General features: G+C 48.7%; 1 protein-coding gene across 1 annotated transcript in view; it reads left to right on the forward strand.

Moving 5' to 3' along the window:
* CNIH3 (cornichon family AMPA receptor auxiliary protein 3) overlaps positions 1-26,967 on the forward strand; it is a 130,079-nt gene that overhangs the window by 41,823 nt on the left and 61,289 nt on the right. Inside the window, exon 2 of the mRNA XM_073671865.1 lies at positions 9,734-9,802. Coding sequence (XP_073527966.1) covers positions 9,734-9,802 — 69 coding nt within the window. The remainder of the gene's footprint in view (positions 1-9,733; positions 9,803-26,967) is intronic.

Raw genomic sequence — 26,967 nt, forward strand, 5'->3', positions numbered from 1 at the left:
CTCATTCACACCCCCCCCAACTGACCTATCTATCAATGTCAATGGCTGCCCACTCTCCCCAGTCACGCAAGCTCGCTGCCTTGGGGTAACCCTGGACTCTAATCTCTCCTTCAAACCACATATCCAAGCCCTTTCCACTTCCTGCCGACTCCAACTCAAAAATATCTCCCGGATCCGCACATTCCTCACCCATGAATCTGCCAAAACACTAGTGCATGCCCTCATCATCTCCCGCCTCGACTACTGCAACCTCCTGCTCTGTGGTCTCCCTTCCAACATTCTTGTATTCCTCCTATCTGTCCTAAACTCTGCTGCCCGACTAATCCACCTGTCCCCTCGCTATTCCCCGGCCTATCCCCTCTGTCAATCCCTTCACTGGCTCCCCATTACCCAGAGACTCCAGTTCAAAACCCTAACCATGACATACAAAGCCATCCACAACCTGTCTCCCCCATACATCTGCGGCCTAGTCTCCCGGTACTTACCTGCACGCAACCTCCGATCCTCACAAGATCTATTTCTCTACTCCCCTCTTATCTCCTCTTCCCACAATCGCATACAAGATTTCTCCCGTGCATCCCCCCCTACTCTGGAACTCTCTACCCCAACATATCAGACTCTCGCCGACCGTGGAAACCTTCAAAAGGAACCTGAAGACCCACCTCTTCCGACAAGCCTACAACCTGCAGCAACCACCGCTCCACCATACCGCTGCACGACCAGCTCTACCCTCACCTACTGTATCCTCACCCATCCCCTATAGACTGAGCCCTCGTTGGCAGGGTCCTCGCTCCTCCTGTACCAGTCGCCGTCATGTTTTGTTCAAGATTATTGTAAGTGTTTTCGCTATGTATACCCCTTTCTCACATATAAAGTGCCATGGAATAAATGGCGCTATAATAATAAATAATAATAATAAATAGAAGCAGTAGCCCTGATGGATATGTAATGTTTTTGCAGAGTGCTTAGCTAAATGAAAGAGCTACAGATTCTCTGCAGCAGCAAAATATTAGAACATTGCTAAAGGCGTTATCGAACGTTGAAAACGTTTTTTTTCTTAGGTATATGGATCTTTTTAAAATGTAATTGCCATCACATCCATGAATCCAGTGCAGGCTGCTTCAGAAATCTTCTCTGGCTCCGCAAGAGATGACTGTGCTGTCTGGATGTCAAAGGAACACTGAATCCTGTGATTGGCTGCAGCGGTCTGGTGACTATAAGAGTTCGTCATCGGATGTTTCTCTTAAAACGCTATCTACTAGTCACCTGATCCCTACAGCCAATCACAGGTTTCCACAGTCCTATGACATCTGAACAGTTTCTAGAGCCGGCACAGATCTGTTGAGACGCCTGCACTGGAACCACAGGGGTGATGGAAGGTGAATATGGAACTGCCCAATGGCAACAGTGACCATTGTCTCTGGTAAGAAGGGTCTTAAACAGTCCGTTCTTACAAGTTCCTTCAGTAAGTAGCTACCTGGTAGGTGCATAAATATATTTTCCAGGGTAGAAGTTCCCTTTAAATATGAGACAATCAGGATTTATAAAGATGTTTGGGAATATGGTGCGGTGACTCTCCCCGGTAGCAGTGCTCCTCTATGGGGCTGGGGACGTAGTTGCAGATGACTTTGTTACTGTTCTCTTGGGATTTATTCATTTCATTTTCTCGGCCTCCTCCAGTCACAGATACAAACAAATAACACATTTACCACAATCAGATAAAATGTCGCTGTTATGGGGCATTAACCTGCAGAGCTGCGCTCCCCTCCAGGGTGATAAATGGGTGGAAGCGCAGAATGTGCAAATTATTCATGGGGTATAAGAGAAAGAATCACACCGTCTTTTTCTGCATATACTGTATGTATTTTCTATGGAGGCAAGATCAGCAGCAAGACTGGGAAATATGCTACCAAAGATTATATGATTTGGTATAGTGCTTGCCACAGTATACAAACAGAGCGTTACAGCTATGATAGAAAGGCGTCGGGACACGCAGAGCATCGCAGCTATGATAGAAAGAAGTCACGACACACAGTGCATTGCAGCTATAATAGAAAGGAATCAGGGCACACAGAGCATCGCAGCTATGATAGAAAGGTGTCAGCACATGCAGAGCATTGTAGCTATGATAGAAAGGTATCAGGACACAGAGCATCGCAGCTATGATAGAAAGGAATCAGGGCATATAGGGCTTCGCACCTAAGATAGAAAGGAGTCAGAACATACAGAGCATCGCAGCTATGATAGAAAAACTCAGGGCACACAGAGCATCACAGCTATGATAGAAAGGAGTCAGGACACACAGAGCATCGCAGTTATGATAGAAAGGAGTCAGGATACACAAAGCATTGCAGCTGTGATAGAAATGAGTCAGGACACACAGACCATCGCAGCTAAGATAGAAAGGACTCAGGACACGCAGAGCATCGCAGCTGTAATAGAAAGGAGTCAGGACACACAGCGCATCGCAGTTATGATAGAAAGGACTCAGGACACAAAGAGTATCGCAGCTTTGATAGAAAGGAGTCAGGGCACAGAGCATCGAAGCTATGATAGAAAGGAGTCAAGACATACAGAGCATCGCAGCTATGATAGAAAGATTTCAGGAAATCCAGAGCTTCGCAGCTATGATAGAAATGTCTCAGGACACACAGAGCATCGCAGCTATGATAAAAAGGAGTCAGGACACGCAGAGCATCGCAGCTATGATAGAAAGGAGTCAGGACATACAGAGCATCGCAGCTATGATAGAAAGATGTCAGGAAATCCAGAGCTTCGCAGCTATGATAGAAATGTCTCAGGACACACAGAGCATGCCAGCTATGATAGAAAGGAGTCAGGACACGCAGAGCATTGCAGCTATGATAGAAAGGAGTCAGGACATACAGAGCATTGCAGCTATGATAGAAAGGAGTCAGGACTCGCAGAGCATTGCAGCTGTGATAGAAAGGAGTCAGGACACAGAGCATCACAGCTATCATATAAAGGTGTCAGGACACGCAGAGCATCGTATCTATGATAGAAAGGTGTCAGGACACGCAGAGTATCGCAGCTATGATAGAAAGGAGTCAGGACTTACAGAGCATCGCAGCTATAATAGAATGTTGTCAGAACACACATAACATGACAGCTATGATACAAAAGGAATCTGAACAGCACAGTGCCATATAATACCGCTCTGTGATGATAATAACGAGTGTTATGATAAACAGGTAGCACATTATTCACATGAAGCGTTGCAGTATCCCAGATCCGCATAATGGAACAGCTCGGAGCGGCGGCTGACATCACAGGGCATGGGAATAAATGAGATTATAATGAGGGAACCTGAAGATTTCTATTCCCGATTCTACAGGACTCATCCTCTCCGGGGGGCGCGCGGTGATGGAGACCTCTGAATGCTTTATAAACTTTTCACAGCTTGTTATTCTCAGCCTGAGGAAAATCGGAAATTAGCATTTGTATTGAGTCACATTAGAGTTAATTCCTCACTTGCAGCCTGAAAAATCAGCTCATGAAGGAATTATCCGTCTCTGGCAGGTGAATAAATATGTGCCCCCTCTTCCCCAGTACTCCTCTATAATATACAGTATAGTGATATTGTACGGGATGCGGGGGGATTTTCTTACTTTTGGTTGTAAAATAATAATGGGTATTTGTCCTTCACACACACACTGTAACTTTTTCTATTTTTTTTAGCCATTTCTTCCCCCTGAAACTTACATTAAAAAATCAAGGGATTGAAACAAATGTAGACAAAATGTTATGATTTATTATTTGGAAAGATATTACTAGTGGGGTCTGGTTGCTGATTCCCCCATAAGTTATCAGAATAAAGTGCTTCTGCAGCTCCAATTACCCCTTATTGATATAGGTAGATGGGCAGATAAATTAGATATATTATACAGTTATATGAAAAAGTTTAGGCACCCCTATTAATCTTAAGCTTATTGTTTTATAAAAATTGGTGTTTTTGCAACAGCTATTTCAGTTTGATATATGTAATAACTGTTGGACACAGTAATGTTTCTGCCTTGAAATGAGGTTTATTGTACTAACAGAAAATGTGCAATCTGCATTCAAACAAAATTTGACAGGTGCATAAGTATGGGCACCCTTATCATTTTCTTGTTTTAAATACTCCTACCTACTTTTTACTGACTTACTAAAGAACTTTTTTTGGTTTTGTAACCTCATTGAGCTTTGAACTTCATAGCCAGGTGTATGCAATTATGAGAAAAGCTACTTAAAGTGGCCACTTGCAAGTTGTTCTCCTGTTTGAATCTCCTCTGAAGAGTGGCATCATGGGCTCCTCAAAACAACTGTCAAATGATCTGAAAACAAAGATTATTCAACATAGTTGTTCAGGGGAAGTATACAAAAAGCTGTCTCAGAGATTTAACCTGTCAGTTTCCACTGTGAGGAACATAGTAAGGAAATGGAAGAACACAGGGACAGTTCTTGTTAAGACCAGAAGTGGCAGGCCAAGAAAAACATCAGAAAGGCAGAGAAGAAGAATTGTGGGATCAGTCAAGGACAATCCTCAGACCACCTCCAGAGAGCTGCAGCATCAACTTGCTGCAGATGGTGTCACTGTGCATCGGTCAAACTATACAACGCACTTTGCACAAGGAGAAGCTGTATGGGAGAGTGATGCGAAAGAAGCCGTTTCTGCAAGCACGCCACAAACAGAGTCGGCTGAGGTATGCAAAAGCACATTTGGAGAAGCCAATTTCTTTTAGGAAGAAGGTCCTGTGGACTGATGAAACCAAGATTGAGTTGTTTGGTCATACAAAAAGGCGTTATGCATGGCGGCAAAAAAACACAGCATTCCAAGAAAAACACTTGCTACCCACAGTAAAATTTGGTGGAGGTTCCATCATGCTTTGGGGCTGTGTGGCCAATGCCGGCACCGGGAATCTTGTTAAAGTTGAGGGACGCATGGATTCCACTCACTATCAGCAGATTCTTGACAATAATGTTCAAGAATCAGTGATAAAGTTGAAGTTACGCAGGGGATGGATCTTTCAGCAAGACAATGATCCAAAACACCGCTCCAAATCTACTCAGGCATTCATGCAGAGGAACAATTACAATGTTCTGGAATGGCCATCCCAGTCCCCAGACCTGAATATCATTGAACATCTGTGGGATCATTTGAAGAGGGCTGTCCATGCTCGGCGACCATCAAACTGAACTGAACTGGAATTGTTTTGTAAAGAGGAATGGTCAAAAATACCTTCATCCAGGATCCAGGAACTCATTAAAAGCTACAGGAAGCGACTAGAGGCTGTTATTTTTGCAAAAGGAGGATATACTAAATATTAATGTCACTTTTCTGGTGAGGTGCCCATACTTATGCACCTGTCAAATTTTGTTTGAATGCAGATTGCACATTTTCTGTTAGTACAATAAACCTCATTTCAAGGCAGAAACATTACTGTGTCCAACAGTTATTACATATATCAAACTGAAATAGCTGTTGCAAAAACACCAATTTTTATAAAACATTAAGCTTAAGATTAATAGGGGTGCCCAAACTTTTTCATATAACTGTATATAGAGAAAATGACTGGACTCACATCATAGTTGTTTCCATGTTCCGTGCCGTCTGCCTTTTCTACCATGTGATATCGGCCGGTGGTGCAGAGATCACTGATACTAGCGCGGTCCTGTTACAGGAGCTACCAGGGTAACAAGTCCGTCCATGATATTTCTTCCTCCTGAATCTTCTCCCATCACCTGTGAGTGATATTATTGAGAAGTGGAAGGAACCGCAGCAACTTAGCCACAAAGTGGAGACCCCGTAACGTTAGAGGGCCGAGTTCTGAGGAGCAGAGGGCAGAAAAGTCACCAACACTCTGCTGACCCCATAACTGCAGAGTCCAGACCTCCTCTGGTATCGGCACAAACACTGCCCCCCCTCGCCGGGAGCTTCTTGGCCGAGCAGCTGCATGCAGCCGTACATCACCAAGCACAATGCTGAGCACCACTGGACTTTGGAGGAGACGTGTTCCATGCAGTGACGGATCACACTTCTCTATCTGCGTCTGATGGAGGAGTCTGGGTTTGGTGATTCCAGGAGGATGTTACCCCCTGAATGTATTTTGTCAGCTGTACAGATGGTGGAGGAGGATAATGCTATGGGCTGTTATCGATACAGACATGGAGGGAGGAGAACATGAGCGGCCGCACAGAGCCCAGACCTCAACCCCATCCAACACGAATAATGGAGATTATGACCCCGGCCTCCCCCAACATCAGGGTCTGACCCCACAAATGCTCTTCTGGATGAAGGGACAAAAATTCCATCAGACGCCTCCAATATCTTATAGAAATCGTTCCCAGAAGAGCAGCAGCCATTATATCTGCAGTGGGACAACTCCAAATTAATGTCTATGGGCAGTGGCGTAACCAGCGCGGTCGCAGCGGTCGCCGCAGCAACTTGGCCCGTGCGGGTGAGTGGCCCGTGGACACCAGCAAATACTTCAGCAGGATCTGTGTCCTCAGACGCACATTCATCTGAAGTGTATTGCGGAGCACAGACCCATCAGGATTGTGTGCCGCAATACACGCTGCAGGCAATCATAGGCCAGCAGCTGACACCGGCGTGCACGTCACCGGGGGAGCATGGCAGTGACATCATGCGCTCCTGTCGTTTGCACGCTGAAGTCAGCTGCCGGCTTATGAAGAGGACGCTGCACGGCGGGGGAGCAGAGGGAAGGTGAGTCATACTACTACACGGATGACTGTGGGCTGTGCATTATACTACATGGATGACTATGGGCTGTGCATTATACTATATGGAGGACAATGGGCTGTGCATTATACTACATGGATGATTATGGGCTGTGCATTATACTACATGGATGACTATGGGCTGTGCATTATACTATATGGAGGACAATGGGCTGTGCATTATACTACATGGATGACTATGGGCTGTGCATTATACTACATGGATGACTATGGGCTGTGCATTATACTACACGGATGACTATGGGCTGTGCATAATACTACATGGATGACTATGGGCTGTGCATTATACTACATGGATGACTATGGGCTGTGCATTATACTATATGGAGGACTATGGGCTGTGCATTATACTATATAGATAACTATGGGGATTGCAATATACTATATGGATGACTATGGGCTGTGCATTATATTACATGGAGGACTATGGGCTGTGCATTATACTATATGGAGGACAATGGGCTGTGCATTATACTATATAGAGGACAATGGGCTGTGCATTATACTATATGGAGGACAATGGGCTGTGCATTATACTATATAGAGGACAATGGGCTGTTCATTATACTACATGGATGACTATGGGCTGTGCATTATACTATATGGAGGACAATGGGCTGTGCATTATACTATATGGAGAACTATGGGCTGTGCATTATACTATATGGATAACTATGGGGAGTGCATTATACTACATGGATGACTATGGGCTGTGCATTATACTATATGGATAACTATGGGGAGTGCATTATACTACATGGATGACTATGGGCTGTGCATTATATTATATGAAGGGGGTTGGACAAGATGACCCAGGAGGTCCCTTCCAACTCTACCATTCTATGATTCTATGATTCTATGGGCTGTGCATTATGCAATATGGAGCACTATGGGCTGTGCATTATATTATATGAAGGATATGGACTGTGTATTATACTAATATGGAGGATTATTAGCTGTTCATTATACTATATGAAGGACTATGGGCTGTGCATTATACTTCTGCTATGGGGCCCCATGACTTCTATGTACGCCCCTGGTGAGTATAATGGTTCATTTTTTTTGTATACATTAAAGAACAGCAGCAAAACGGGGAACAAATATACCAGGATGGGTGATAGGTATACCAGGATAAGGCCATGATAAGGGAAATATATACTAGGACGGGACCCAGGATAAGGAACATATACCAGGATGGGGGATATATATACCAGGATGAGTGATATGTAAACCAGGATGGTGGGCTTATATATATTTAATCAAGATGGGGGTGCCCAGGCCAAATCTTGCATCGGGGCCCATCTGTCTCTAGTTACGCCACTGTCTATGGGTGTAGAATGGGAGTTCAGAAAAGCTCCTGGAGGGGAATGTGGAGGGTGCACATACTTTTCTCCATATAATGCAGATAGATGATTAGATATTCATGTTTCATCAGCTGCACAGATTTGCTGATATCCAGTGAAGTAGAAAGGCAGCACACATAACAGAGAGTTTAGAAATAGCTCAGCGCTCTCAGTCATCTCCGCTCTTTACAGTATAAGTAACAAGAAAACTGTTTTATGAATGGCTGAATAAGTAGGAAATTGCCAAAGGTGAAATGTATCATGTCAGGGGCACCGGATAATTCCAGGAGAAATCCCATCTCCATCTGTGACAGGCCACGGGATGAAATCTCATGACTTTATGATTTCTCCAGGATAAATATGGTATGAAGATAGCAAATCCCTTTATTGGGTAGATAATCGAAGCTTCAAGTGCCCTAGGGGGACTATTAAATACAGTAAAAAGTTTTCAAAAATATGAAAAAAAATTAAAAAGCATAAAAATTCAAATCATGCCCCTTTTTCCCCATTGAAGATGAAACAATTAAAAAAAAAATAAATACACATATGTGGTATCTCTACGTTCAGAAAAGTCCGATCTATCAAAATATAAAATTAATTAATCAGATCAATAAATGACGTAAAAAAAAATCAAAACGCCAGAATTACGTTTTTTTTCCCTGCCACAACATTAGAATATAATGCAATAAGAGGTGATCAAAACATCGTATCTACCCCAAAATGGCATCAGCAAAAACTTCAGCTCAGGACGCAAAAAATAAACTATCACCCAGCCCTAGATCCCAAAAAATGAGAAGGTTACAGGTCTCGGAAAATGGCGACAAAGGCAAAAAGAAAATTTCTTTCACGTTTCTGAATTGTTTTCACCACTTAAATTAAGAAAAGAACTATACATGTTTGGTATCTTTGTACTCGTACTAACCTGGACAATCATAATGGCAGGTCAGTTTTACTCTTTAATGAACATGGTAAATAAATTTAAAAAAAACTATTGTGAAATTGCACTTGGTTTGCAATATCAATGCACTTGGAATATTTTTCTTGTTTTTCAGTGCACTATATGGTCGAATGAATAGTGTCATTCAAAAGTACAATTCGCCCTGCAAAAAACAAGCCCTCATACGGCTATGTGGACAGAAAAATAAAAAAGTTATGGCTCTTGGAAGAAGGGGAGGAAAAAATGAAAACAATAAAAAAGGAAAATGCCCATGGCATCTCCCCGCCCACTCCATTTGAGTGACAGATCTCTTCCAGTGTGCATGTAAATGGAAAGACCTGTCAGTCATTGGCAGTGGGCAGGGAGAAGCGGTATTGTATACTGTACTGCTATTGTATGATATAATGTTGAATATGCTTATATATATATATATATATATATATATATATATATATATATATACAGTATATAGCGGTTTATTGCTGGAGTGGAGATTTGACCCTTCAGCCGTAGCAGGTCAGACATTTGTTAGATTTTAGCATTTTTCCAGTTATAACACAAGGTATTAAATGCAGGGACGCCATTAAATAATGTGTCTGGGATACAGTTATAATTCAGCAGATGCTTTGATGGTTCATGAAATGCATGCAGATCCGCTGCTCGGGACTAAGAACACTCTCATCATTTCTTGCAGATAATTGCCTTTGATGAATTAAGAACAGACTTCAAAAGCCCAATTGATCAGTGTAATCCTGCGCACGCGGTAAGTCGTCTTTGAAGACGTCTGTATGCTCTGAGAGAGTTACTGCTTCGTCTTAGGATCACATGTCAGATGTAGAAGTCATTGGGTTGCTGGCACTGTCTGGTAGTGTTGGGTCTCTAATGTCCTACTTTGGTGTAATCCTACCAGTGATTCACCAACTGTTGAAAAACTACAACTCCCGGCATGTTCTGACCGGTATTGTCCTGAATGAACCATGGACCTCCATATACTTCCCTATTTTTACCACCGACTTGAGATTATATAAGCCCCGCCTAAGGATAGAGGGCCCACCCACAAAATGAAAGCACCTCTCTTAAATTGCCATTAATGTGAGATCATAAAAAGGCAAAGGAAAGTGCCCCCCCCAAATATCAGCAGAGTGGAGCACCACTCAAAAAAGGACTGGTCTTGGTTTGGTGGACCCATCTCCCCATGCAGGGGTGGATTAAGAGTAGCCAGGGCCCCGGGCAGTTTAGAAGGTGTGGGCCCCCCCACCCCGGGCACCTGATGTGTCACGTGACATGTCACATGATCCCCTTTGATAGATCATGTGATAGGTCATGTGAGTAACACATAGATGTTCTGATCACATCTGTAGACGGAAAATGACAGAATTTTTTTTCCATTATGTACAGCCCTATACATAACATAGCGCTATACATAATAGAGCAGCGGTGGGAGATTATTTTTCCCAAGGGGCCACATGAGAGACCGTGACTGTTGTGGAAGCCGAACCAATAGGCTGAAATTAATTCTGCTCCATATTAATAATATTAACAAAATAATAAAAAATAATATTAATTGTATGACTTAATATTGAGCAGTTTTAAGTATGCTGACATCCCCCTATATACTGTATGAGCCCCCATATAGCTCCCTAGATACAGTATGAGCCCCTACACAGCCCCATACATACAGTATGAGCCAACACACAGCCCCCTACACACAGTATGAGCCCCCACACTGCCACCTACATACAGTATGAGCCCCCACATAGCCTCCTAGATACAGTATGAGCCCCCACATAGCCCCCTAGATACAGTATAGGCCCTCATATAGCCTCCTAGATACAGTAAGAGCCCCCACATAGCTCCCTATATACAATATGAGCCCGTGCATAGGTCCCTATATACAGTAAGAGCCCGCACATAGCTCCCTCTATACAATAGGAGCCCGCACATAGCTCCCTCTATACAATAGGAGCCCGCACATAGCTCCCTATATACAATAGGAGCCCGCACATAGCTCCCTCTATACAATAGGAGCCCGCACATAGCTCCCTATATACAATAGGAGCCCGCACATAGCTCCCTTTATACAGTATGAGCCCCTACATAGCTCCCTATATACAGTAAGAGCCCACACATAGCTCCCTATATACAATAGGAGCCCGCTCATAGCTCCCTATATACAGTAAGAGCCCACACATAGCTCCCTATATACAATAGGAGCCCGCACATAGCTCCCTATATACAATAGGAGCCCGCACATAGCTCCCTATATACAATAGGAGCCCGCACATAGCTCCCTTTATACAGTATGAGCCTCTACATAGCTCCCTATATACAGTAAGAGCCCGCACATAGCTCCCTATATACAATAGGAGCCCGCTCATAGCTCCCTATATACAGTAAGAGCCCGCACATAGCTCCCTATATACAATAGGAGCCCGCACATAGCTCCCTATATACAATAGGAGCCGCACATAGCTTCCTTTATACAGTATGAGCCCCCTCATAGCTCCCTATATACAGTAAGAGCCCGCACATAGCTCCCTATATACAATAGGAGCCCGCACATAGCTCCCTTTATACAGTATGAGCCCCCACATAGCTCCCTTTATACAGTAAGATCCCGCACAAAGCTCCCTATATACAATAGGAGCCCGCACATAGCTCCCTATATACAATAAGAGCCCGCACATAGCTCCCTATATACAATAGGAGCCCGCACATAGCTCCCTATATACAATAGGAGCCCGCACATAGCTCCCTTTATACAGTATGAGCCCCTACATAGCTCCCTATATACAGTAAGAGCCCACACATAGCTCCCTATATACAATAGGAGCCCGCTCATAGCTCCCTATATACAATAGGAGCCCGCACATAGCTCCCTATATACAATAGGAGCCCGCACATAGCTCCCTTTATACAGTATGAGCCCCTACATAGCTCCCTATATACAGTAAGAGCACGCACATAGCTCCCTATATACAATAGGAGCCCGCTCATAGCTCCCTATATACAGTAAGAGCCCGCACATAGCTCCCTATATACAATAGGAGCCCGCACATAGCTCCCTATATACAATAGGAGCCGCACATAGCTTCCTTTATACAGTATGAGCCCCCTCATAGCTCCCTATATACAGTAAGAGCCCGCACATAGCTCCCTATATACAATAGGAGCCCGCACATAGCTCCCTTTATACAGTATGAGCCCCCACATAGCTCCCTTTATACAGTAAGATCCCGCACAAAGCTCCCTATATACAATAGGAGCCCGCACATAGCTCCCTATATACAATAGGAGCCCGCACATAGCTCCCTATATACAATAAGAGCCCGCACATAGCTCCCTATATACAATAAGTGCCCGCACATAGCTCCCTTTATACAGTATGAGCTCCCACATAGCTCCCTATATACAGTAAGAGCCCGCACATAGCTCCCTATATACAGTAAGTGCCCGCACATAGCTCCCTTTATACAGTATGAGCCCCCACATAGCTCCCTATATACAGTAAGAGCCCATACATAGCTCCCTATATACAGTAAGAGCCTGCACATAGCTCCCTATATACAATAGGAGCCCGCACATAGCTCCCTATATATAATAAGTGCCCGCACATAGCTCCCTTTATACAGTATGAGCTCCCACATAGTTCCCTATATACAATAAGAGCCTGCACATAGCTCCCTAGATACAGTATGAGCCCCCACATAGCTCCCTAGATACAGTATGAGCCCCCACATAGCTCCCTATATACAATAAGTGCCCGCACATAGCTCCCTTTATACAGTATGAGCCCCCAGATAGCTCCCTATATACAGTATGAGCCCGTACATAGCTCCCTTCTCTGATCGACTGTCGGTTCCACAGCCAGCTCAGAGAATGGTCGAATGCAAAATGCAGCTGCCTGGGAGACATCTCTGACCACCGCATGAGGTGGCCTGAAGGCACCCCCCTGACGAATGTACCCAGGTCACATGCCAACCCGATTCCCCTAGGTACAGCCCTGTACAGTCTATATGACAATACATGACTCGTATCTATAGTACAATCAGGGAAGTGTCCTTCTGTCAGAAGCCTCTATAGACTGCGCAAGCGCAATACCTGCACAGTCTAGCCGCAGACAGAAAGACTCATCCACATCCCAGACAGGGATGAGGAGTGTGGAGCCGGAGATCGCGGTATGCATAAGCACTGATAAGCATACTGCGATCTCCAGCACCATAAACACATACTTGTTCAGTCTGGTCATCTCTGGAGAGGCCGGGGGAAGAGTGTGGCGCCATAATCAGCGCCTGCGCATAGCACGATTTTCGGCGGCATTTTAGTGAAGACAAATATGCACTGTGTCTTCAACAAAATGGACAGCGTGGCATGCGCATGCTCGTATTCTGGCGCCATTTTGTTGAATACACTCTGCACAATTGTATTCATTAAAATGAAAATGGATATCGCGCTATGCGTGGGCGCCGATTCCGGCGCAATTTTAGTGAAATAACGCAGGCGATGCGCTGCAGTGGAGAGGTGGAAAAGCAAGTAGGAGTCTTTTTTTTTTTATTTATTTATGGATGGGGGAGTACATATCAGGATGGGTGACTAGGATGGGGGAGCATATACCAGGATGGGGGGGAGCATGGACCAGAATGGGGGAGTATATACCAGGATGGAGAAGCATATACTAGGATGGAGGAGTATATACCAGGATGTGGGAGCAGGCTTGGGGAGCATATACCAAGATGGGGGACCAGGATAAGGGGGGGCCATGGACCAGGATGGGGTAGTATATACCAGGATGGAGGAGTATATACCAGGATGGGGGACCAGGATGGGGAGGGGGCATGGACCAGGATGGGGTAGTATATACCAGGATGGGGGAGTATATACCAGGATGGGGGACCAGGATGGAGGAGCATATACCAATAAAAAAGCTTGCCACCCGGGCGTAGAACAGGTTCAATAGCTAGTATGATATACTGTGATACAGACATCAGATGTTATATACTATACACATTGTTATATTCCATCTGATGTCTGTACCACAGTATACCATACACTAATCTGTATACTGGATGACATTTGTTGTACAGGGATATTGTAACGGGTCTGGGAGGCGGAACCTCTGAGCTACTATACAAGGGGGCGGTCCTTGTAAGGGAGCGGGTGGCGACCAGGGAAGACGGGCAGGAAGTCACAGCAGGTGACCGGGACAGTCTCTGAGTGAACGGGCTGGAGGTCACGGCAAGTGACCGGGACAGTCTCTGGATGAACGGGCAGATGGTCACGGCAAGTGACCGGGGCAGTCTCTGAATGAACAGGCAGATGGTCACGGCAAGTGACCGGGGCAGTCTCTGAATGAACGGGCAGATGGTCACGGCAAGTGACCCGGGCAGTCTCTGGATGAACGGGCAGATGGTCACGGCAAGTGACCGGGGCAGTCTTTGGGTAAAGGGTTGGTACGACCTGTGGCGGCTGATGATAGACGTGAGCTCCCAGGTGAGCAGGCGAGAGTCTCTGGATGAACGGGTGGTCACAGCATGTGACGGTGGAGCCTCCAGGAAGACCAACAGACAGGCGGCAGATGAGCGCTCCCAGGTGAGCGGGCAGGAGTCACTGGACAGGCAGGTGGTCACAGCACGTGACGGCGGAGCCTCCAGGTGGGCTAGCAGGCAGGTAGCAGATGTGTGCTCCCAGGTGAGCAGGCAAGCTGGTCCATAGACAGACTGACAGGAGTTGGAAGGCAGACCGCCGGACCTCAGGCAAGCAGGCAGGTGGCTAAAGTGCGCTCCCAGGTGAGCGGACAGGCTGGTCCTTAGACAGACTGACAGGAGTAGTAAGGCAGACCGTCGGACCTCAGACTAGCAGGCAGGTAGCAGATAAGCAAGCTGGCAGGAATCTGGCAGGTATCTGGCAGGTAACTGGCAACGGGACCTGAGGGCTGAAGCAGAGTAGTGAACAGTGCAACAACATTGCTCGGGCACCTCCATTTTGGAGGAGGTGCCTTATATATGGTGAAGTCCTCCGGCCATTGGCCGGGGACTCCTTAGGACGGCGCGCGCGGCCCCTTTAAGAGGGAGGGAGAGCGCGCGCGCGCGCCCTAAGCACAGTGGCCGGGAAGGAGCGCGCGCTGCCAGCAGAGCGGGAGGAGGACGCCGGGCACGGAGCAGAGAGGTGAGGGGAACAGCGTCCCTGCCTAGCAGAGGGCAGGGACGCCGGCGCTACAGTACCCCCCCCTTTAGGCCCCCCCTTTTTTAGGCCAGACAGAAATTTAGCTAGGATAAGAGGGGCATGGATGTTCTCCCGGGGCTCCCACGTTCTCTCCTCAGGACCAAACCCCTTCCAATCTACTAGAAAAAAGGTCTTTCCTCTTACCCTTTTGGTGGCAAGAATGTTCTCTACCTCAAACTCGTCCTCAGCAGAAACCGGAGCAGGAGGCGTACCTGTAGACTTGGAAAAAGAGTTAAGTACCACAGGTTTGAGGAGAGATACATGGAAGGAGTTAGGGATCTGTAAGTTGGCCGGGAGTTTCAATTTATAGGCCACCGGGTTGATCTGACTGATGACCTCCAGAGGACCGATGAACCGAGGCCCTAACTTGTAAGAAGGTATCTTGAGTCGGACATATTTAGATGAGAGCCAGACTTTATCTCCAGGACAAAATTGTGGAGGATCCAGGCATTTTTTGTCAGCGTGTCTTTTCATCCGTTCGGACGACTGAAGGAGTGCGGATCGGGTACTCTCCCAAATGGAGGAAAATTTGCTAACGAGAGATTCCGCAGCCGGGTTGTCCACAGAGGTGGAGACAGGAAAAGGAATCCGAGGATGCTGACCGAAGACTACAAAAAACGGGGATTTGGAGGAGGATTCGCTCTCGTGATTGTTATAAGAGAACTCGGCCCATGGTAGGAGATCCACCCAGTCTGAATGATGGGCATTAACGAAGTGCCGGAGGTAACTGGTCAGGTTCTGATTGATCCGCTCCACTTGACCATTGGACTGTGGGTGGTAAGCGGAAGAGAAGTCCAGGGTGACGTCTAGCAGTTTACAAGTGGCTCTCCAGAAACGTGAGGTGAACTGTACCCCACGATCCGACACGATGTGGAGGGGCAGGCCATGAAGACGGAAGATGTGGCGGATAAAGTCTTTAGCCAGCTCGGGTGCAGACGGGAGGGCTGGCAGGGGAATAAAGTGAGCCATCTTGGAAAAGCGATCAGCGACCACCCAAATGACCGTACAACCGGCGGAGACGGGGAGATCAGTTATGAAGTCCATAGCAATATGCTGCCAGGGGGCAGCAGGCACAGGAAGCGGAAGGAGGCGACCGGCTGGCAGGTGTCTCGGGACTTTGTTGCGGGCGCAGGACACACAGGCAGAAACAAAGTCTATTACGTCCTTGTGCAGGGTAGGCCACCAGTAGTGCCGGGCAATAAGCTGGAGGGTCTTTTTCTGACCGGCGTGGCCAGCTAGTTTAGACGAATGGCCCCAGTGTAGGATCTTCTTCCGATCAGGTACTGAAACAAACGTCTTACCGGGAGGGAGACGATTTAGACTCACGGGAGCCACCTGCATTACTCTGGCGGGATTGATGATATGTTTAGGTTCTTCCTCGAGATCGGACACCAGAAAGGATCGGGACAAGGCGTCTGCTTTGACGTTTTTGTCGGCCGGGCGAAAATGAAGAACAAAATCAAAGCGAGCAAAAAACAAGGACCACCGGGCTTGGCGCGGGTTAAGTCTCTGGGCATGCTGGAGGTAAGCCAAGTTCTTGTGGTCAGTGTAAATTATTACCGGATGAAGAGCCCCCTCGAGTAGGTAACGCCACTCCTCCAACGCCAGCTTGATGGCCAATAACTCTCGGTCTCCTATGGAATAGTTGCGCTCAGAAGAGGAGAAGAGTTTGGAGAAGAAGCCACAAGTTACCATTCTCCCGGAAGATGATTTTTGAGTAAGTACCGCTCCGGCTCCAGAGGAGGAGGCGTCAACTTCCAGGAAGAACTGCTTGTTGCCGTCCGGGCGATGCAGCACCGGGGCGGAAGAGAAGGCCTGTTTTAGGGAAAGAAAGGCCTCCTCTGCTTCGGGCGGCCACTCTTTGGGATTAGTACCCTTACGGGTGAGCGTGGAAATTGGGGCAGTCCGGGAAGAGAAGTGTGGTATGAAGAGGCGGTAGTAGTTAGCGAAGCCCAGGAATCGCTGAATGGCCTTCAACCCCTCCGGTCGAGGCCATTTCTCGATGGCAGACAGTTTCTCTGGATCCATTCGTAGGCCGGTCTGAGAAATAATGTAGCCCAAAAACGGAAGCGAGGCCTGCTCAAAGAGGCACTTCTCGTATTTAGCGAAGAGGTGATTCTGCCTGAGCCTGAACAGGACCTGACGAACGTCCCTCCGGTGAGTCTGGAGATCCGGAGAGAAGACCAAGATGTCGTCCAGGTACACCACTACGCAGGAGTAGAGAAGGTCCCGGAAGATGTCATTGACCAACTCTTGAAAGACGGCAGGAGCGTTACAGAGACCAAAGGGCATTACCAGATATTCATAGTGGCCGTCCCGGGTGTTGAATGCCGTCTTCCATTCATCCCCCTGACGGATACGAACCAGGTTGTACGCCCCACGGAGGTCCAGTTTGGTGAAGATTCTAGCCCCCCTCAGACGATCAAATAACTCCGGAATGAGCGGAAGGGGGTACTTATTCTTCACCGTGATCTGGTTAAGGCCTCTATAGTCTATACAGGGACGGAGAGAGCCGTCCTTCTTTTTGACGAAAAAGAAGCCTGCTCCCGCCGGGGAGGTAGATTTCCGGATGAATCCCCTGGCCAGATTCTCCTCAATATATTCGGACATCGACCGGGTCTCAGCAGCGGATAATGGATAAATACGCCCACGGGGAGGAGTAGTACCAGGTAACAGGTCGATAGGGCAGTCGTATGGTCTATGAGGGGGTAGTGTCTCTGCTTCCTTTTTATTAAAGACATCAGCATAAGACCAATAAGGAATCGGAAGTCCAGGTAGATTAGCTGGGGTAGGAGAAGGACGGACGGGATGGACGGGAACCAGACAGGTCTTATGGCAGTCCTGTCCCCAGCGAAGGACTTCTCCGGTCTGCCAGTCAAGCACGGGTGCATGTCTCTGGAGCCAAGGTAGGCCTAGCAAGAGGGCGTGGGAGAGTCCAGTCAGAACATGAAAGGAGATACTCTCAGAATGCAGCATTCCCACCTGCAGAGTAATGGATTCGGTGATGAGTTGGATGGGGCGTGGTAAGAGACCCCCATCCACGGCAGCAACAGACAAGGGTACAGCCAGAGGTTTGGTGGGGATGCGGTATTTCTCTACCAGGGACTGTGAAATAAGATTCCCGGCTGCTCCAGAGTCAAGTTGGGCTAGTTCAAAATAACGGTTCTCCCCGCAGACGATTGAGACTGACAACAGCAGAGATGGAGAGGATTTATTCTTGTCTAGGTCGACCTCTCTGAGCGAACCTAGACACAGGCGTTTCCCGACCTCTCCGGGCAGGTACGGATCCGGTGCTCCTTACTGCCACAGTAGAAGCAGCTCCCCTCGGCACGGCGTAAGTCCTGACGGGTTTTGACCATCTTGGTCTGGTCGACCTGCATAGGCTCAGGAGAGTGTACCTGGGTAGAGACGGAGGGAGTGACGGGTTTCTGAAAAGTAGGAGCTAGACGTGGTAACCTCCTCTCACGGGTGACCTCTTTGGCACGCTCCTGGAACCGTAGGTCAATCCGGGTGGCAAGAGTTATTAGGTCATCGAGAGTGGTAGGGATGTCCCGACCGGCAAGTTCATCTTTAATACGGCCGGACAGACCCTCCCAGAAGACGGATACCAGAGCGTCGTTATCCCAGGCCAGCTCCGAGGCAAGGGTACGGAACCGTATGGCATATTGGCCCACGGTGAGACTTCCCTGACGGAGGCGTAGCAGTGATGATGCGGATGAGGTCTTCCGTCCGGGTTCGTCGAAGACTTTCCGGAAAGCCGTGAGAAAAGCAGGCAAGTTGGACACCAGGGGGTCTCCTCTCTCCCATAGAGGATTTAGCCAGGCCAGGGCCTCCCCGGTGAGATGGGACATGATGAATGCAATTTTGGCTCGGTCGGAGTTAAACTGGTGGGACAATAGTTCAAAGTGCAGGGTGCACTGATTTATGAAGCCCCGAGCCTGGGCGGAGTCGCCTCCGAAGCGAGGAGGTGCAGAAAGCCGGGGTCCGGGCTAGGATACCATGGTATTAGTGGGCAGCGGAGCTGCCGGATTGCGAGACATGGCACTGGCGGAGGTTGCTGGTGGAGCAGTCAGAGTGTCCAGGCGAGTATTGACATTCCGCAGGTGACCCAGGATGGACTCCTGTTGGGACCTTTGACGGGAGAGTTCATGACACAGGTCCGAGAGCGAGGGAGCTTGGGTGCCACCGGGTTCCATGGCCCGAGCAAACTGTAACGGGTCTGGAAGGCGGAACCTCTGAGCTACTATACAAGGGGGCGGTCCTTGTAAGGGAGCGGGTGGCGACCAGGGAAGACGGGCAGGAAGTCACAGCAGGTGACCGGGACAGTCTCTGAGTGAACGGGCTGGAGGTCACGGCAAGTGACCGGGACAGTCTCTGGATGAACGGGCAGATGGTCACGGCAAGTGACCGGGGCAGTCTCTGAATGAACGGGCAGATGGTCACGGCAAGTGACCGGGGCAGTCTCTGGATGAACGGGCAGATGGTCACGGCAAGTGACCGGGGCAGTCTTTGGGTAAAGGGTTGGTACGACCTGTGGCGGCTGATGATAGACGTGAGCTCCCAGGTGAGCAGGCGAGAGTCTCTGGATGAACGGGTGGTCACAGCATGTGACGGTGGAGCCTCCAGGAAGACCAACAGACAGGCAGCAGATGAGCGCTCCCAGGTGAGCGGGCAGGAGTCACTGGACAGGCAGGTGGTCACAGCACGTGACGGCGGAGCCTCCAGGTGGGCTAGCAGGCAGGTAGCAGATGTGTGCTCCCAGGTGAGCAGGCAAGCTGGTCCATAGACAGACTGACAGGAGTTGGAAGGCAGACCGTCGGACCTCAGGCAAGCAGGCAGGTGGCTGAAGTGCGCTCCCAGGTGAGCGGACAGGCTGGTCCTTAGACAGACTGACAGGAGTAGTAAGGCAGACCGTCGGACCTCAGACTAGCAGGCAGGTAGCAGATAAGCAAGCTGGCAGGAATCTGGCAGGTATCTGGCAGGTAACTGGCAACGGGACCTGAGGGCTGAAGCAGAGTAGTGAACAGTGCAACAACATTGCTCGGGCACCTCCATTTTGGAGGAGGTGCCTTATATATGGTGAAGTCCTCCGGCCATTGGCCGGGGACTCCTTAGGACGGCGCGCGCGGCCCCTTTAAGAGGGAGGGAGAGCGCGCGCGCGCGCCCTAAGCACAGTGGCCGGGAAGGAGCGCGCGCTGCCAGCAGAGCGGGAGGAGGACGCCGGGCACGGAGCAGAGAGGTGAGGGGAACAGCGTCCCTGCCTAGCAGAGGGCAGGGACGCCGGCGCTACAGATATACACTGTACTGATCACACCTGGATCTGCCTACAGGACCGCACATATTATATATGGATCAGTCAGTGCAGGATCCTGTATGCGATGTCTGTGGTCGCTCTGCTGGGGCTCAGTGTGATTTATTGCAGGACTTTGAATTTTCTTGCAGATCTGGTGACACTTGAGCCAATGACCCAGAGTGACCTGATCTGCAGCAAAGGTCAGACTCCGGCAATAAGTCACACAGAGCCCCAGCAGAGTGACTGCTGACCTGACACTAAGGGATCTGTGTGAACTCATCAGGAGGAGAGCAGCGTCCTGCAGCCCCCTCCTCAATCCTCATATTTACCGCCATCCACTGAGGTCTGCTGCACGAACTCCTCTCCGGCAGGCTGAGGCTCCTCTCCGGCAGGCTGAGGCTCCTCTCCAGCAGGCTGAGGCTCCTCTCCGGCAGGCTGATGAGCTCCAGGCGCCGCTGTGTTACTTCAGCTCTGGAGACGCAGCACACAGCATGCAGGGGACGTGTCTGTCTCCCTGATGCGGCCGGCGTCTAAGGCACAGTGCGGTCCCCCTCTGCCGAAAACATTATAATGAGGGCAATCTGGCCATGGGCCCACTGGAGGCCCGGGCACCGGGCGGTAGCCCAGATTGCCCTCATTATAATCCGCCTATGTCTTCATGTATTGCATTTTATTCAGGAAAACCTGAGATTATGTATACAGGACCCCCCCCACACACACATAATGAAAGCACCTCCACTAAAGTGTCATAATCATGATCTCATAAAAAAAGCTAGGCAGAGTGCCCCCCCAATGCCATCAAAGTAGAGAGCAACTTGTAAAGCAGGGTGAACCTATCTCACCCACATATTGCGTTATATTCAGGGAGACTTCTGTTATGTAAGCCCCACCTATGCTTACAGACCCCACCCACATAATGAAAGCACCTCCAATAAAGCATCATCATCATGATCTCATACAGATGGTAAGCAAGGGACAGTTCTTCCTTTGGTGGACCCATCTCACACACTTTTTGCATTGTATTCAGGTTGGCTTGAGATTATCTAAATCCCACCTATGCATACAGGACCCTCCCATATAATGAAAGCATCTCCCTTAAAGTGTCATAATCATGATCTCAAAAAGAGCCTAGGCAGAGTACCCCTCCATCCCAGCACAGTAGAGAGCAACTAATAAAGGACAGCTTTTCTTCTGGTGGACCCATGTCACCCACATCTCACCCACATATTGCATGTAAGTACCGCCTATGCGTACATGCCCCTCCTGCATAATGAAATCAACCCCAACAATAGCAGTTGATCATTGGTGGTTACAGAAACTGGACATGTGTGACATGCAGAAGTAGTGATGTTGCTTCAAAAGCATCCAGCAAATATAAGAGTTAACACAGTCAAAAGAGACAGGAAGTGTGCTTCAGAAGCATCCAACAACTAGAGGGGCTAACACAGTCACAGGAGATTGGGAGTGTTTTAGCAGAGCCCCAGGGGTATTGTGGGGAACTTGTTATTGTAGTTTGGCTGAAGCTGAAGAGAAAGGTGGTGTGTTATCTGGATCTGACATAAGGCAACTGAACAGGATTCAGATCAGGAGAGAAACTAAACACAGGTCAGATAAACTCCCTGAACTAACAGTGCAAAGTATTATCAGGCAGGAAGATAAGGACTGGAATGAATTGTGTCACAGGGATCATCTCCCTCATCAAACCCTCCCCCCTCCATCTCTATGGAGGATAAAGAATGCTGTGTACTATTGTGTCATTGTGAAGGAAAAGCCTGTGGTTGTGTATGCATAGAAATGTGGTTCTAAGAGATCTAATCTTTGCTGAATTATGCTACTGAAGAGACTGTAATACTGTGCCTTGTGAAGAAACTACTGTATTGTTACTGGAGCTGGTTGCTCAAGAAACCCAGACTGTACTATAATGAAGATTGTTGCTGTAATATCCCTGAATTGCACTGGCCGTGCTTCAGATTAAATTCCACTGTTAAACTGTTGAAAAAGACTCTTGTCAGATGTGTCTGGTCAGCAATTGAATATATCGTGTGCCTGAGAGAAGCTGCAACCTATGGTCGCCGTGAATAACGGTTCCCCCAGGATTCCAAAGAATTCATGAAACCTGTCTCGCCCTATCTGAACCTAGCAGCGTGCGTGTAACATTGGTGGCCTGTACAGGGAATCCTGAGCGGGTATTAGCATGTAGAGGGAAAAGAGGAAAAGTATCTGGAAAAATACAGCAGCACAGCACCTCAATTCAACTCTGCTACACCAGTTAAAGGAGACCAGTCCTAAAAAAAACTCACTAGCAGCAATGGATGTGGAAATACAAATGGGCAGAATTAGTGAACTGCTTCTTCAGTTAACCTATGAAGAACTGAGAAAAGTAGCAGAACATACAAAGATGTCAGAAGAACAGATTTCCAAAGCACACAACTGCAGGCAACTGTTAGCTGCCATTAATGCAAAAATGGATAAGCTGGGGGAGAAAGAAGTTGAAGACATCATGGGGACATTCCTCCAGGGACTAACACAGTTTCTAACCAGGTTGAAGTTGGAGGATGGAGGGGCAGCACCAATTACCAAAACCGGGAATCTCCGTCTGCAGACAGAACTACAGGAATTGAAAGAACAATTCTAAACCCTAACAACAGCCCTGCAGGAATCGATCAAAACCTTTGACTGGGTGACAGACTCAGACAGAACCTTTACCCTGCTCGGGTTAGATAAATCAGGGAGACAGTCCTCGGTAAACCACAAATCACCATAAGGAAAGAATTCAAGATCCTGGGACAGATTGGAGAGTGTGAGCAGAAAGAGAGATTGTCTTATATAAACTTGTTGCACCAGATCGATGCAGGCTTACAGAAAGGCTACAAGCCAGATCAGATAGTTGAGGGGGTGGTGAAAGTGATCAGCTCTGGACTGAACCTCCATAGTATGCTAGAAATGAAGAGTCAAGTGACCTAGCAACAGCTGAAGATGATTTTAAAAGGGCACTATGTAACGGGTCAGGGAGGCGGAACCTCTGAGCTACTATACAAGGGGGCGGTCCTTGTAAGGGAGCGGGAGGCGACCAGGGAAGACGGGCAGGCAGTCACAGCAGGTGACCGGGACAGTCTCTGAGTGAACGGGCTGGAGGTCACGGCAAGTGACCGGGGCAGTCTCTGGATGAACGGGCAGGAGATCACGGCAAGTGACCGGGGCAGTCTCTGGATGAACGGGCAGGAGGTCATGGCAAGTGACCGGGGCAGTCTCTGGATGAACGGGCAGGAGGTCACGGCAAGTGACCGGGGCAGTCTCTGGGTAAAGGGTAGGTACGACCTGTGATGGCAGAGCCTCCAGGTAGGCTAGCAGGCAGATGGTTGATGTGTGCTCCCCGGTGAGCAAGCGAGAGTCTCTGGAATGGCAGGTGGTCACAGCACGTGACGGCGGAGCCTCCAGGTAGGCTAGCAGGCAGGTAACAGGTGTGCGCTCCCAGGTGAGCGGGCAGGAGTCTCTGGAATGGCAAGTGGTCACAGCACGTGACGGCGGAGCCTCCAGGTAGGCTAGCAGGCAGGTAACTGGTGTGCGCTCCCAGGTGAGCGGGCAAGCTGGTCCATAGACAGACTGACAGGAGTTGGAGGGCAGACCGTCGGACCTCAGGCTAGCAGGCAGGTAGCAGAGGAGCGCTCCCAGGTGAGCGGGCAAGCTGGTCCTTAGACAGACTGACAGGAGTCGGTAGGCAGACCGTCGGACCTCAGGCTAGCAGGCAGGTAAGCAGAATAGCAGGCAGGAATCAGACAGCAAACTGGCAGGAATCTGGCAGGTAACTGGCAACGGGACCTGAGGGCTGAAGCAGAGTAGTGAACAGTGCAACAACATTGCTCGGGCACCTCCATTTTGGAGGAGGTGCCTTATATATGGTGAAGTCCTCCGGCCATTGGCCGGGGACTCCTTAGGACGGCGCGCGCGGCCCCTTTAAGAGGGAGGGAGCGCGCGCGCGCCCTAAGCACAGTGGCCGGGAAGGAGCGCGCGCTGCCAGCAGAGCGGGAGGAGGACGCCGGGCTAGGAGCAGAGAGGTGAGGGGAACAGCGTCCCTGCCTAGCAGAGGGCAGGGACGCCGGCGCTACACACTATACAGAAGAGAGTACTTCAGAATTGTTCCACCGACTAATTAACCTCTCACAGAAAAATATTGAATCACCCCAAAGTTTCTTGTTCAGAGCAATTGAATGAACTGAAGGATAGATTGTTGTTTGCATCCAGAGATGTAGATGCGGAGGAGACTTTTGATGCTGGATTAGTCCAGAAGAAGTTCTTGAGATCATTGGGAATGGGGTTAATCAGCAAAGACATCAAGTTGCAGCTGAAACAGTACCTAGAAGATCCTAGCATTCTGGACGAAGTCCTAATTGAAAAAATGAATGAGGCCGCTAGTTTGCAGTCAGAGAGCGAACAGAAGTTAAAGGAAGTTTCTGTTCCTAAAATCACCAAAATGAATCAGCTGAAGTTGAGACCCCCGGTGGCCAGTCTGAAGATCATCATGGAGACCCTCCAGTGCCACCTCCAATAGGGAACCTTAAATCTCCAACAAAAGGACCGTCAGCGCTGACTCGGAGGAAGTAAAGGGAGAACTGCGAGCCGAGTTGATTGAGGTGAAAAAGTTGATTCATTCTAGGCCAGAACCTGTATCCCTCAGACCCAGGAGTGGGTTCCAGAACAGAAGATACCCGGCTTGTGAAGTGTGCTGTTCATCAAATCAGAGTACTGTGTGTGTCCACTGTCTAAGATGTGGTGAGGAAGGACATCATACCAAGGAATGCCAATGGTCACGGTTGTTTGGGTTAAAAGGCAGGAGGTTGCCAGTGCGGCACCAACAAGCAAATAAAAATCTCCCCAAACCCCAGAACGGCGCATGAGGTAAAACAGCTGCATCAGTACTATCCCCAAGTGTGTTCCCGTCTACAACAGCTGCAAGAGAGACAGGGGCATCAGTTACTTTATGCCCAGTGCGGAGGTCAAACGATGTAATCCTGGGAGGAGGATTCCTCGGTAAGTAAAGATAGCCTCATCAGCCTAATCGGTGAAAGGTGCTTTATACAGTGCCAGCTAGATGGACTCCTGGTAAAAGCACTGTGGGACACAGGAGCCCAAGCGAGCCCTTTAAATGAAGAATGGAGAAGGCACTACCAGCCACATACCTGTTTCAGTCTCTAAAAGAACTCTTAGGACCAATGGAACTCCACGGCAAAGCCGTCAACCAGACCGAAATACCTTTCATAGGCTGGGTGGAAGTGACTTTCCAACTGAGGGCCATGAAGAAAAGCAACACCATTGAGCTTTTGGTATCTTTTCTTGTGACCAGTGATCAGAACGTAGCAGCGGATCCTATCCTGGGTTATAATGTAATCAGTGAGGTCATCATGAAACACAAGTCAGGAATGATGGTGGTGGATGCAATTGCCACATCACTTGCCATACCGAACGCTGTGGTGGAAAATGTGATTCATAGAGTAAAGAAAGCGCATAATACAATGGACCTAAAAGAAGTCAAGGTAGGCTGGCGCCCAACCATCATCCCTACAAACCAAATGGTGGGGGTGAGGTGTGGAGTCCGGGTAGAACCGGGAAGAAAAGTCCAGAAAAGACTTTGTGCCAAAAGACTCCTCAGAACTTCCGGAAGGCTTAGTTCAAGTTGAGACTGTGCTTACGATTCCTACTGGTGGGTTTGCTCGAATGACAGTGTGTGACTCGCATGGAAGCCCTACCCTGGGAGATGGGGTACTCGGAGCTGGGTCCTGTGTTGTAGATGGGGTGCAGCCATGGCCCGAACCCGCTACGTGCTCAGGGTCGTCGCACTTTAAAAAGGATGGTATGGGCTTGTCTGGGTTAAGTTGCTGATCTCGACTACGCCACCTGTGGCACCTGGTGAAGGCCACCAGCGCTGCTGCAGTCCGCAGAGGCATGGTGTTATGGCAGCCGACATTGTTACTACTCCCCACAGGCGGAGCAGGGCCTCGGAGCAGAAGGACAGGATGGAGGGGGTAGTAGTCTAGGAGGTCTGGTGCAGCGTAGTGCGGTGTAATGCAGAATAAAGAGTCCGGAGGCCATAGGGGTTAACTTCCAGAGTTTTTACTCACGATGGAGATGGCAGTAGGAAGGCGTATCCCTGCTCCTCGCGGAGTTCTGCGGTCACCAGAGACGGCGGGGTCCGACAACCTCCGAGTAAGTCCAGCATTCCATCAGGACTCCGCACCAGAGTGTTCCTAGACTTCAGACCTGGTCCTTTCCTGTCTGTGTGTGTGTAGATAGGCCGGGTCTCCCTCTGAACTTCTTTCAGAAAAAAGGGTACGGGTGGCAGCTCCGCTCCTTCCGATACCCGGTGAGATCCTCAGGGCCTACCGGACTTTCCTGACCAGGATGTAGAGTAGCAAGGT

This window comes from Phyllobates terribilis, unplaced genomic scaffold (assembly GCF_046119375.1).
Source record: "Phyllobates terribilis strain yellow unplaced genomic scaffold, ASM4611937v1 Scaffold_3__8_contigs__length_932513732, whole genome shotgun sequence".
Classification (NCBI taxonomy): Eukaryota; Metazoa; Chordata; class Amphibia; order Anura; family Dendrobatidae; genus Phyllobates; species Phyllobates terribilis.